Source organism: Colobus angolensis, unplaced genomic scaffold (assembly GCF_000951035.1).
Source record: "Colobus angolensis palliatus isolate OR3802 unplaced genomic scaffold, Cang.pa_1.0 Scaffold48, whole genome shotgun sequence".
NCBI lineage: Eukaryota > Metazoa > Chordata > Mammalia > Primates > Cercopithecidae > Colobus > Colobus angolensis.
The window spans coordinates 14,154,775-14,168,744 of NW_012118265.1; the positions used below are offsets into that span (position 1 = coordinate 14,154,775).

The following is a 13,970-nucleotide window of genomic DNA, read 5'->3' on the forward strand; positions in this document are numbered from 1 at the left end:
AGTTTTCTGAGTTGTTTTGCTTATAGTTCATTTAGGTTTTATAGCTTCACATTTTCATAAAATGAAAACAGTTCTTTTGTGCTCATTAGAAATTCAAGCTGCATATTCATAAACTATATATTTTGTATTTTGTTGTGTACCCTTTTGTACCCTTTAAAACCATGTCTACATAAAGTTTTTCAATTAAAAGAACTTTTTAAAACTTGTTGAATGAAATGGTCCTGTGCTTTTTGCCTAACTCTTTTTTCCCCCCACTCTTAATTATTAGGGGGACTTAGGAGCCATTGATGAAAAATACGATGTGGCTATATCATCCTGTTGTCATGCATTAGACTACATTGCTGTTGATTCTATTGATACAGCCCAAGAATGTGTAAATTTCCTTAAAAGACAAAATATTGGAGTTGCAACCTTTATAGGTTTAGATAAGGTGGGTATTCATAATAACCTACCTATAATTGAATTTTTAAGTGCTAAGTGTTTTTTTCACTTTGGATTCTAGCTTTTTCTTTATGGTTACTCAGTGAACACCTGATGGGTTTTGAGAATTGTTTTATGTTCTGAGGTTATATGATTATAAAAACTTGTTTGACATATTGCAGTGCCTCCATTAAAGAAATATACATTCCAGAGTTAAAAGGAAACCTTTATTGAGATAATTTATCTACAATAAAATTTATCATTTTAGGCTGGGTGTGGTGGCTTATGCCTTTAATCCCAGCACTTTGGGAGGCCAAGGCAGGCGGATCACGAGGTCAGGAGTTTGAGACCAGCCTGGCCAACATGGCAAAACCCCATCTCTACTAAAAATATGAAAATTAGCTAGGCATGGTGGTGAGCGCCTGTAATCTCAGCTACTCGGGAGGCTGAGGCAGGAGAATTGCCTAAACCTGGGAGGTAGAGGTTGCAGTGAACCTAGATTGCGCCACTGTACTCCAGTCTGGGTAACAGACTCAAAAAAAAAAAAATCATTTTAAAGTATGCAGTTTGGTGGGTATTAGTATATTCACAGTGTTGTTCACCATGACCACTGTCTGATTCCAGGATATTTTTTATCACTCCAGAAAGAAACCCCATAGACGGTAACAGTCACTCCCTATACCCCTTCACCTCCTCCAAACACTAATTACTTTTTTGTCTCTAGATTTATCTACATATAAATGGAATCATATGATATATGACCTTCTTATACAGCTACATTTACTTAGCAAGTTTTCAGGTTCATCTGTGTTGTAGCATGTATCAGTACTTCGTTCCCTTTTATTGCCAAATGGTATCTGTTACATCATTTTGTATAACCATTTGTCAGTTGATGGACACTTGTGTTTTCACTTTCTGGCTGCTTTGGCAATACTTCTGCTATGAATGTTTGTGTACAAGTTTTTGAATGAACATGTATTATCAGTTCTCTTGGATATATACCTAGGGTAGAACCGTTGGGTCATACAGTAATTCTATGTTTAACTTTTTGAAGAACTATCAAGACTTTCCACAGTGGATGTACCATTTCCCACAAGCATGTGTAAGGGTTCCAGTTTCTTTACATCCTCGTTAACACTTGTTATGGTACATCTTTTTGATTATAATCATCTCAGTGAATATGAAGTGGGATCTCCTGGTTTTGATTAGGATTTTCCTGATGACTTATGATAGTAAAAGTCCTTTTATGTCCTTGGCCATTTTTTATCTTCCTTGGAGAAATGTTTGTTCAAATCCTTTGCCCATTTTTTAATTGGTTTCTCTGTTGAATTGTAGGATTTCTTTATTCTGAATACAAATCTCTTGTGAGATATGATTTACAGATATTTTAGCCCATTCCTTGGATTGTATTTTTACTTTCTTGATGGTATCCTTTGAGGCACAATTTATCTTTTTTTCCTTTGGTTGCTTGTGTTTTGGGTATTATACCCAAGAAACACGGCCTAATCCAAGGTCACGGTGATTGACCTCCTTTGTTTTCTTCTAAGAGTTCTGTAGTTTTAGCTTTATATTTAGGTTTTAATCTATTTTGAGTTAATTTTTCACGTGATATAGAGTAGGGATCAAACTACTCTTTCCATGCAGCTATCCAGTTATTCCAGCACCATTTGTTGAATAGATTCGTTACCCCATTGAATTTTCTTGGCATCCTTGTTGAAACCACCCAGCCATTAATGTAAAGGTTTATCTCTGGGCTTTCAATTTTACTACTTGTGCTGGTATAGCACACTGTCTTGATTATTACAGCACTGTAGTAAGTTTTAAAATCAGGAAGTCTGAGTCCTCTAATTTTGTTCTTTATCATATTGACTGTTCTGGGTCCCCAGAATTTGTATATATGAATTTTAAGATCCAGATGGTCAATTACTGCCACAAAAAAAAGGCGAGGAAGTAACTGGGATTTTGATACAGGTTGTATTGAATTTGTAGATCAGTTCAGATACTATTGCCATCTTAACAATATTAAATCTTTAGATCCACAAACATGGGATGTCTTCCATTTATTTAGGTCTAATTTTATAACCTTTTATGTACAGTTCTTGTTTCTTCTTTTAAATTTATTCCTATGGGTTTTTTTTTTCTGAGTTTTCTTTTTTGTTACTGTGTTTTTTGTTTTTTGTTTTTTTTTCACTTGTAGATGGCTGTATGGGCGAAAAAGATGAGCAAAATTCAAACTCCTGAAAATACTCCTCGTTTATTTGATTTAGTGAAAGTAAAAGATGAGAAAATTCGCCAGGCTTTTTATTTTGCTTTACGAGATACCTTAGTAGCTGACAACTTGGATCAAGCCACAAGAGTAGCGTATCAAAAAGATAGAAGGTGGAGAGTGGTAACTTTACAGGGACAAATCATAGAACAGTCAGGTAATAGTGTTTTTGTTTCTTTGGTTTTTGTTTTTTTTTCTGCCAGCATTGACTTTAATCTTGTTGGGGAGACATCTAAAACTGACTTCTCGCCCCTATTTTTCAGGTACAATGACTGGCGGTGGAAGCAAAGTAATGAAAGGAAGAATGGGTTCCTCACTTGTCACTGAAATCTCTGAAGAAGAGGTCAGCATATCTGAAATTGTAGCCAGACTTTTTTTTTTTTTTTTTAAATAGCTTTACTGAAGTACATACATACTACAAAATTTGGCCATTTTAAGTATGGTGTACTCAAACTTTAATAGACTGAATTTTCTGTAAATGACTAGGGGTTTTTTATGTAAAACCCTTTAAAGTTTTAGAAAACAAAATATTAATTAGAAACTATGTGCTCAAAATTTTTTAATTAGTACATTTGGATCATACAGATATTCCATAACTAACATAATTATTTCTGTTTTACATTTAACTTACTGGGGTTTTTTTGCATTATTGCTGTATTACATAATTTTTTGATTCAAAATAATTATAAGCAGAGCAAAGACTTCTTGATGCAAATCTCAACTTTACTTCAAAGTATTTTATACTTTTTTCCTCCTCAAAAATATGTTCCTAGATAGCCTGAATACCTTTTCCTATATTTTATACTTTTTTCCTTCTCAAAAACATGTTGATAGCCTGAATACCTTTTCCCAAAGTGTTGTGCTTTGATTTTTTCCTCCCATATTTTGAAAATACGAGTTTATATCCTTTCACTTAAGTATTTGAATGCTGTACCTTCACTGAAGTAATAGGTGACTGTACAACACTTACTTACCTTTCCATCTTATTATTTGATCAAGAAATTACTTGACCATCTCCTGAACTTTAAGATTGGGATTGGAACGGGTGGTTTGATTTTGTTCTAGTCTTTAAAATCAGAAGTTTTAGACCGGGCATGGTGGCTCACACCTGTAATCCCAGCACTTTGGGAGGCCAAGGCAGTCGGATCACAAGGTCAGGAGTTCAAGACCGGCCTGGCCAACATAGTGAAATCCCGTCGCTACTAAAAATAAAAAAAGTAGCTGGGTGTGGTGGCATGCACCAGTAGTCCCAGCTACTTGGGAGGCTGAGGCAGGAGAATCACTTGAACCTAGGAGGTGGAGGTTGCAGTGAACTAAGACCACCATTGCTGAGCAACAGAAGTTTTAGTGAACTAAGTTTAGTGAACTTAGTTTTAGTGAACTAAGACCACCAGCCTGAGCAACAGAAGTTTTAGTTTTCTTCGTAAGTTGACTTTTCTGTCAATCTGAAATGGCTCTTAGAGAAAACTTTTTTTAATAGCTTTTAAAACTTTTAAAAGTTATTAAAACTTTCTTTGTAGGTAAACAAAATGGAATCACAGTTGCAAAACGACTCTAAAAAAGCAATGCAAATCCAAGAACAGAAAGTACAACTTGAAGAAAGAGTAGTTAAGTTACGGCATAGTGAACGAGAAATGAGGAACACGCTAGAAAAATTTACTGCAAGCATCCAGGTATGTGCATGTGTGTGTGTACTGAAACTATTTGGGATTCAGCAGGAATTTATCAGAACTATTTTGCTATTTGCTTACAATTTATAAAATATATAAGGGAGGGAGGAGGGAGGATCTATAGGCAGATGTAACTCTTGATGATTTTGTTTCACTGAGTACTAATAGATAATGCCCTGTCACAATGTTGCCCCAACCACAGCTATTCCTGTTTTCCATTTGTACTCCATAGAAACGTTACTTTCCTTAACAACTATATGGCCCTTTATTTTTATTCTTTTCAAAGTGGAATTTTTTTTAATTATGAAAAAGCAATGCACTCCCACTTCTTTTTTTATTTTAAGTTTTCAGAAAATACCCAAATGATCACCTTCAATTTTGACGCATGTTCTTTCAACTTTAATACCGTTTGCATGTAATGTATTTATATATGTGGTAGATATGTATATATAAAGTGTGCATATGGTTTTTTTAATGTCATACTAACTTAATAAAATATGGTTTTCTTCTCAAGCCAGTATAAATGTACTTTGTTTTTAATTGCTTTAGAGCATTTTGTTTATACCATAATTGACAATTTTTTTTTTGTATTATGTACACGGCTATGTTAAAAAAAAAAATCCTTGTAGGTATACCTTGATTGATTCAGTTATTTCCTTAGATTTCAAAAATTACAAGTAGTAGACCATATGTGTACAATGTTTGAGGCATTTGTTACATAATGCCAGATTGTTTTCAAAAGTTGTAATTTATGCACTACTAACAGCATATTCAAATAATTATTTTTCCAAGTCTTTGAACACTAGGGTGGTCTAAATAAGTTTGCTATCTTGTAAACAGAAATGTGGCATTTTAACTTGTCTTTATAATGAGCTTACACATTTTGTTTTTGTTGGCCATTTTCATTTTTTATATCAGTGGCGCATGTCTTCCCTTTTCCTATTAGTGTGTATCTTTTTCTTGAAGATTTTTAAGTGCCCTTTTTAAAAATTAACAATGTTTACAGCAAATGTTAAAATATTGACCTTAAATGTTAAAACTTTTTTGTAGCGTTTAATAGAGCAAGAAGAATATTTGAATGTCCAAGTTAAGGAACTTGAAGCCAATGTACTTGCTACAGCCCCTGACAAAGAAAAGCAGAAATTGCTAGAAGAAAACGTTAGTGCTTTCAAAACAGGTATGTTTAAAGATAGACCTGTTTTGAAAACAGAAACAGGTTTTTAAAGCTTGCAATATTTAAGAAGCAGTGGAATAATAATAGAAGCTAAGTATATGCAAGTCATTGCACTCTTTTATGCTGTTATAAAGTAAGTGCTGTTAAGTCTCATTTGACAAATAAGGAAACTGAGGCACAGTGGTGTGTGTGTGTGTGTGTGTGTGTGTATACATATATAATTTGCGTAAGGTCACACAGTACGTGGTGGTATAGGAATAGGTGATATAGTCTGATTTTTGAGCCCATGTTTTTAATGTCATACTTTGTATACTTTGGCCCTGATCATTCCAAAACCCCTTCAAGATCGTGGTTATAGATTTAGAAAAACTAAATCACTCAAATAACACAAGGAATAAGTGGTATGCACTCAAAGAAAAACAATGTATAGTTGTATATTTTTTTCTTTCATAACTTCTTGTGCACATATAGACGTGTAAATGTTCTACCAAAATAGAATCTTTAGGCAGGAAAAGGAATTCATAGGCAGAATTGGCTCTGTAGCCTTAATTGAAATCCCCTGATCACGCACTTGAGCAGCTGTGCTTCTCTTTCCATGTTGGCTTCAATCAAACATAGATGTGCATCTTACTGAGAAGGGATGGTGAATTATGCCACAGTCCCGTTCCAGGTTTACACAATCTTAGCTAGTGACTCCAGCAAACACAGCAAGCTTCATTTTTATTCTTAAGACAGATCCCTGTTAGTTTGCTTCGTGAGCCAAGGAAGACAAATACCAATTAACCATCCCAAAAAACTAATGAGAGTGGAGTTGGAGCAGAACTGCTCCAAAAATGAGGGGATTTTCTTCCCAAAGAAAAAGATTTTTAAATGTTGACACATTTCCACAATGCATATCAAATGTTCATTTATACTCATATTAATTTGTGTATGTGTCTGTGTCTATCTGCATTTCTAATATTCAGGCCCTCACTTAAATAGTACCTGCTAGTGACCAGGCTTTGTTTTAGCTTCTATTGATAGAGCAGTAAACAAAAATAAAGTCTCTTTCCAGGGAGCACACATGTAAGATGGCACATATTTAAGTGGAGGCCCAAAGAAAGTGTGAGTGCTAACCTGTGTATGTTTGAGAGAAAAGCATTCCAAGAAGAGCATAAAGGAGCAAATACAAAGGCTGAAGCAGGAGTATGCTGGGAACACAAGCCATTGTGGCTGGAATAAAGGACGGAGGAACCCAGATTCTCTGGGGCCTTCAACCACACTGCACTTTCCCTACAAGCACCCACAACAATGACTCTGATGGTACCTAACGGTCAGTTGAGAAGCCAGAATGTTTATCTGTGCTATTAATGGCAACATTTTCATGGAGAGACTGCAAGACTCTGTATGTGTTTCATACTTATTTGTAAAGAAATTCTTGACTTTATTAGGAGCTCTGTATATCTCCTCTCATAGAAATGCCGTATATTATCAGGAGACTCTGTTAATATCATGTGGAGGACCCATTCGTGCAAGCATATCTTTAAGATTAAATATTTTATTTTCAACTCTTGAACATATTCATATTTTTAAATAAAGGCTACAGTAAATCATTACATCTAAATCTGTGCAAACATTTTATATTTAAGATAAATTGGACTGCGCATGGCGGCTCACACCTGTAATCCCAGCACTTGGGGAGGCCGAGGCAGGCGTATCACTTGAGGTCAGGAGTTTGAGACCAGCCTGGCCAACATGGTGAAACCCTGTCTCTTCTAAAAATACACACACACACAAAAGCAGGGTGTGGTGGCACACGCTTATAATACCAGGTACATGGCAAGCTGAACCAGGAGAATGGCTTGAACCTGGGAGGTAGAGGTTGCAGTGAGCTGCGATTGCACCACTGCACTCCAGCCTGAGCCATAGAGCGAGACTTCGTCTCAAAAATAAATAAATAAATAGTTAAATATAGAATAGTGATGTCAGAATTGTCGGCTATATGTGCCACAGCTTTTCTAATTCTAGTAGACATACTGCTATAGGTATTAAGAAATGCAGTGCAGGTACTTGAAAACAAGAAAGTGCTCTGTAGAATTTCTTTTTGAAAGGAGATTCAGGGATAGAAGCCTTCTCAACTGCATGCCTGAGGTATCCCCCAATCATCATGAGTGGTGCTGATGGCTCCCACAGCAACTGGTACTCTACCCTACAAGTGAGCCAAGCACACAGGCAGCCTATTAGAATTTCAGCCACAAAGAACATTATTACTATGAACAAGTTAATCCTGTCAACAAATGTAACTTAGACCTGAAAGAAGTAATTACTAGTGTTAGCAATATGTAGGACTTTTAAATGTATATGTTTAATATTCTTAGGAAAGTAAGGAGCCATCCATAAGCCGCCCAAAAAAAGTAGTGGGGGTTTTTGTTTTTTTTAGAGCCAAATGGTAATTTCAGATATTTGAGAAATAGATACTGGAATTAAACTCAATAGATGGGCTAAAAGATCAGGCTAAAGAATTATCTGATAACATAGTACAAAAAGATAAAGAAGCAGGAAGTTAAGAGATTTGGGAGCTCTTGAAATTCCAACATCTGCCTAACAGGAGAGCAAAGACGAAGGAAGCAGTAATTATATCTGTCCAATCTTTGTCTCAGCAAATCCTACTTCCCTCCTCGTGTGCCTAATACCCATACACCCACAGAAGCTTTATGGGAATCTCCACCAGTTATCTCAGCATTTTTTATTGCCTTTCTGTATTCTTGATAGCTTGAATTTCCCATCTTTTTGCTACCTTTTCATTCTTCCTGTATTGTATAGTGATTCAGATTCAAGTGTGGAGAACAGAATTCAGTATGGCTAGGATAAATAGGATATGTGTGGTGGGGGAGGGACAGGGTAATACAGTGTTTACAGAGTCACTGGGATGTCTAAAGAGAGTTTCTAGATTTAACATTTCAAGAATATAATTTCCAGAGCTGCTCTACAGAACCATCAAAGAAGCTACTACCTCCTCCACATTTGGAAAGCAATCTCTCAAATTTGGAAGATGCCACTACAACTGCCAACAGTAGCAGTACATTGTACCTACTATAATCCATACCATCAAAGTCAGTGCCACTGCCTCTTAATATTCACAAAGCTATTGACTGGACAGCAGAACCTCTAACTTCATTATAGAAAATCCAGACTTCTGTGTGACTGCTTGCCAGAAGAAACATGTCCAATTTGTTTATGCCTTCCAAATTATGCAAGTACTTTTGATTGAATTGACCTAAATTACCTCTAAACCCTAGCTACAGGGGAATGTGGGAAATGTTAACTTTTACTCTTCGTTGCTACGGGAAGAAATGCTAATTCATCTTATATCCTCCACTTTGTTTTAATGTGGAGAACTACGAAGTTATGTTAGTAGAAGAAAATAACCACAGTTACTTCACTGTGGGCAAGATAATATTGAGTTAGGCACATAGTGTGTATCTAAGGCTAAAAATCATTAGGAATTCAGTAGTCAAGGAAATGCCCTAAGAAAAAGTTGTAAAGATACTTTAAAAGAAGCCGAGAACATGAAGCCATTAAGAAATGGTGTGTGTACAGCTGAGTTAGAGTGTTTAACCTTGTATATTTTTATAACACCATTTGTTTTGATACAGGAAATAATTTTTTTAAGGTGCTTTTTCCCATATGCCTAAAATTTGTTTTAATGCCTCATGTTAAGTCATAGCAACTGAAGAAATGTACATCTAACAAATGATGTTCATTAACATAGAAACACAAATTAGATTCTTTATTTTTTAATTTCAGAATATGATGCTGTGGCTGAGAAAGCTGGTAAAGTAGAAGCTGAGGTTAAACGCTTACACAATATCATCGTAGAAATCAATAATCATAAACTCAAGGCCCAACAAGACAAACTTGATAAAATAAATAAGCAATTAGATGAATGTGCTTCTGCTATTACTAAAGCCCAAGTAGCAATCAAGACTGCTGACAGGTAGAGTATGCGTGTTACCCTAACCTGTTTTCCCTTTCCCCACCTTCACATTGGAAAGGGGGTTACTATGTAATGTTCCATAAAATGTTTGTCTTACTGTTAACTTATTGAACCTGTCTGACACATTACCTAATAGGACTTTCATGATGGAAAACCTATAATGAACATTTATCCTATGGCCAATTAAGGAGGCTGGTAAACAGGTATGCCATAGGAAAGTACAGGTAGACTGGAACCCCCCAGTTGTTGTGAGGGCATAGAAATCAGTTTTGTTTCTCTGGTCTCGGGGAGGGAGTAGTTGGTCCTTAATTTAAATAGATATAGGTCTTAAAAGAATAAAAGAGGTAAAAATGGGATCACTTAGCAAAATTCTCTTGGTAACTTACATTTTATTTTATATTTTTATTTTTTGATACAGAGTCTTGCTCTGTAGCCCAGGTTGGAGTGCAGTGGCACAGTCAGGGCTCACAGCAGCCTCAATCTCCCAGGCTCAGGCAATCCTCCCAACTCAACCTCCCGAGTAGCTGGGACTACAGGAATGCGCCATGACACCCAGCTAATTTTTGTATTTTTTTGTAGAGACAGAGTTTTGCCATGTTTCCCAGCTAATTTTTGTATTTTTTTTGTAGAGACAGAGTTTTGCCATGTTTCCCAGGCAGGTCTTGAACTCCTAGGCTGAAGCAATCCTCTTGCCTTGGCCACCCAAAGTGCTGAGATTATGGGCATGAGCCACTGCACCCAGCCACCTTGAATTTGTAAATACCTAAAAGATTTCATTGTCCTTACAAAAAAAAGTGTATCTACTTCTAGATCATTTATTTATTTATTTATTTATGTATGTATGTATGTATGTATGAATGAATGAATGAGACAGTTTCGCTCTGCCATCCAGACTGGAGTGCAGTGGCATGATCTCGGCTCACTGCAACCTCCGCCTCCCAGGTTCAAGCGATTCTCCTGCCTCAGCCTCCCAAGCCCAAGTAGCTGGGATTACAGGTATACGCTACCAGGCCCAGCTAATGTTTGTATTTTTAGTAGAGACAGGGCTTCACCATGTTGGTCAGGCTGGTCCTGTACTCCTGACCTCATGGTCCGCCTGCCTCGGCCTCCCAAAGTGCTGGGATTGCAGGCATGAGCCACCGTGCCCGGCCTTAATTTGTTTAGAGTATTTATTGAAGTATGTCTAAAATAAAGCTAGGTATGTATATAAAATATTGAAATTTAAATAGCCGTTTCTTTTTTTAGAAAAAATTCTAACAAATTGATTGCATATTGATTATCTGGTTAAATTAATCCAGAGTGTTTTGCTCAGAGATAAGGAGGTAATAAGGGAGAAGTGGTGCCTTGCTTTTTTGGAAGTACTTGTTGCGTTGTCTTGAACTGGTAAGTATTTGAAGGTACAACTTCATGGGTGTAGAGATTTAAGAATCTCTGACGAGAAAATGACAATTTGATAATCTAATGGACAGTGTTGCATCAATCTAAAGTTAGATGATAGAAGCAGCTTATATTGTATATTTTTAATTAAAAATATACAACTCATCCCACAGTGTTTGTTTAAACCTACAAAAACCGATTTAAGGATGGTTTAGAAAATCATAAACTTAAAAATCTATGAATACTAAAAATGTCACATTAAATCTCATTAAAAGTTCTTTAGTAGGTTTTCAGAAACAATAACAAATCACGTTACCGCATTTTTGATGCATCATTTTGCTTCTTTAGAAACCTTCAAAAGGCACAAGACTCTGTCTTGCGTACAGAGAAAGAAGTAAAAGATACTGAGAAAGAGGTGGATGACCTAACAGCAGAGCTGAAAAGTCTTGAGGACAAAGCAGCAGAGGTCGTAAAGAATACAAATGCTGCAGAGGTAAGAGTTGCTTTCTATTAAGAGGAGATGGGATGATACTGGAACCAATTTAAAGAGCTGGATATGTGACAATGCCTAGAATGTAGTAAGCACTCATAGATTTTAAGTTTTATAACTATCAATTTGTAATTGTACAATAAGAGAATACTGTAATTTGTGAATTCAAATGCTTATATTATTTTTAAATGGAAGGGGCAAGGAGAGATTGGTAATTCCTTCATCTTTGTAATGTGAAAATGATGGCTCTGTTTGGAAAGATTCTATCTAGCAGTTCTTTTCGGTGTTTAGGAATCCTTACCAGAGATCCAGAAAGAACATCGCAATCTTCTTCAAGAATTAAAAGTTATTCAAGAAAATGAACATGCTCTTCAAAAAGATGCACTTAGTATTAAGTTGAAACTTGAACAAATAGATGGTCACATTGCTGAACATAATTCTAAAATAAAATATTGGCACAAAGAGGTGAGATTGTTACCATTTAGTTTAATTTTTAACGTATTCTTTATGAAAAAAGTGGGTTTGGGGAGGATTGTTTTGGGGGGTTGGGGTTCTTAAATTGTGTTTGTGAGCTACATTGTGATTTTTAATTCTGTGATCACGTCTCAGGTTTATGGGGACATATTGTTATAGACAGAAAAGTCTAAGTAATGGTTAGAATTAGACAGCTACCCTTTCACCCTAAGGCTGATCTGGACATTTAAGAAAAGATTACATGAACACTTTTGAGTGTTACAACTATTTTTCTTGAAGTCCTTTGAAAAATAATTGATACACAAATCAGTCACAACTCCTGTTTTCATAACTGTGTAATTTGTCATACTATCTTTTTAAAACAATGAATTGTGATGTTATGCCTTCTCTAACTCTCCCCTAAATTGAACTTGTAGATTTCAAAAATATCACTGCATCCTATAGAAGATAATCCTATTGAAGAGATTTCAGTTCTAAGCCCAGAGGATCTTGAAGCAATCAAGAATCCAGATTCTATAACAAATCAAATTGCACTTTTGGAAGCCCGGTGTCATGAAATGAAACCAAACCTCGGTGCCATTGCAGAGTATAAAAAGAAGGTATGAAGGAACTGTTTGTGTATACTAGTTGAAATTCTTTTTAGTCCTTAGCCTAAATTCTGACCTTTAGTTTTGTATAATTAATGCTGTCGGCCAGGCAGGGTGGATCACGAGATCAGGAGTTTGAGACCAGCGAGGCCAACATAGTGAAACCCCATCTCTGTTAAAGATACAAAAAAGTAGCGGGGCGTGGTGGCACGTGCCTGTAATCCCAGCTACTTGGGAGGCTGAGTCAGGAGAATCGCTTGAACCTGGGAGGCGGAGGTTGCAGTGAGCCAAGATCACGTCATTGAACTCCAGTCCAGCCGGGGCGTCAGGGCGAGACTACGTCTCAAAACAAAATAATAATAATTAACAGTGCTAATTATATCAAATTTATCTGAATAGATTTTTCCTATCATAATCTTTTCACAGGAAGAATTGTATTTGCAACGGGTAGCAGAATTGGACAAAATTACTTATGAAAGAGACAATTTTAGACAGGCATATGAAGATCTTCGGAAACAAAGGCTTAATGAATTTATGGCCGGTTTTTATATAATAACAAATAAATTAAAGGAAAATTACCAAATGCTTACTTTGGGAGGGGACGCTGAACTGGAGCTTGTAGACAGCTTGGATCCTTTCTCTGAAGGAATCATGTTCAGGTGTGTAATTATGCTGAGTTTATAATACCACTGTTAACCTTTTTCTGCATACTCTCCAAACTCAATTTACTAGTAGATATTAATTTGCTTATATGCTATTTATGCTTGCAGTTTACAGGGGCAGCCTGCCAGTATTTACAAAATATTTGTCTAGTTCATCTTTTCTTACATTTTCAAGGCATTTTTAACATCAGGAATGAGAAACTGTATTTGTTAAGGAGAAAGAATAGCAAGAAGTATAATACTTAGCTTGCTCTTTAAATCTTAAAATTTTGGTAGGTGTTTCTATGTATTCAACTTCCAATAACGTTTTTATAAAATAACAGAAGAGTTCATATTTGTGAAAAGTAAATTACGGATTCCTAAGAGAAAGACAGTAGAAGTCAATTACGGAAAACAAATCACAACGTCTTAACTTTAGCTTTACAAGTAATTTGACTATGATTTTCTTAATCACCAGTGTTCGACCACCTAAGAAAAGTTGGAAAAAGATCTTCAACCTTTCAGGAGGAGAGAAAACACTTAGTTCATTGGCTTTAGTATTTGCTCTTCACCACTACAAGCCCACTCCCCTTTACTTCATGGATGAGATTGATGCAGCCCTTGATTTTAAAAATGTGTCCATTGTTGCATTTTATATATATGTAAGTAATCATTTCGGGATTTTCATTCCAGAAACTTAGGGGTATCCTAAACACTGCATGTGGAATTATTCATTTCTTACTATTGAGCTTTTTCTTTCTTGTCTAACTCCATCTCCTCTGGTATCAGTGGAGACCAAATTATTTTTTATTTGAACCAAATACTTCCATTTTGGAGGAATAAAATATAAATTTAAAAATGCAAATTAGCAGAATCACAGCTAGAATCCTAGGTC

At 35.9% G+C, this 13,970-nt stretch overlaps 1 protein-coding gene across 2 annotated transcripts in view; it reads left to right on the forward strand.

Annotated features, from left to right (window-relative positions):
* Positions 1-13,970, forward strand: part of SMC4 (structural maintenance of chromosomes 4) — a 36,761-nt gene that overhangs the window by 21,340 nt on the left and 1,451 nt on the right. For both annotated transcript variants that reach the window (XM_011959062.1, XM_011959063.1), the window contains exons 13-23: positions 269-430; positions 2,618-2,843; positions 2,950-3,029; positions 4,207-4,359; positions 5,407-5,533; positions 9,317-9,506; positions 11,232-11,376; positions 11,665-11,838; positions 12,264-12,446; positions 12,861-13,093; positions 13,554-13,737. In XM_011959062.1, coding sequence (XP_011814452.1) covers positions 269-430; positions 2,618-2,843; positions 2,950-3,029; positions 4,207-4,359; positions 5,407-5,533; positions 9,317-9,506; positions 11,232-11,376; positions 11,665-11,838; positions 12,264-12,446; positions 12,861-13,093; positions 13,554-13,737 — 1,857 coding nt within the window. The remainder of the gene's footprint in view (positions 1-268; positions 431-2,617; positions 2,844-2,949; positions 3,030-4,206; positions 4,360-5,406; positions 5,534-9,316; positions 9,507-11,231; positions 11,377-11,664; positions 11,839-12,263; positions 12,447-12,860; positions 13,094-13,553; positions 13,738-13,970) is intronic.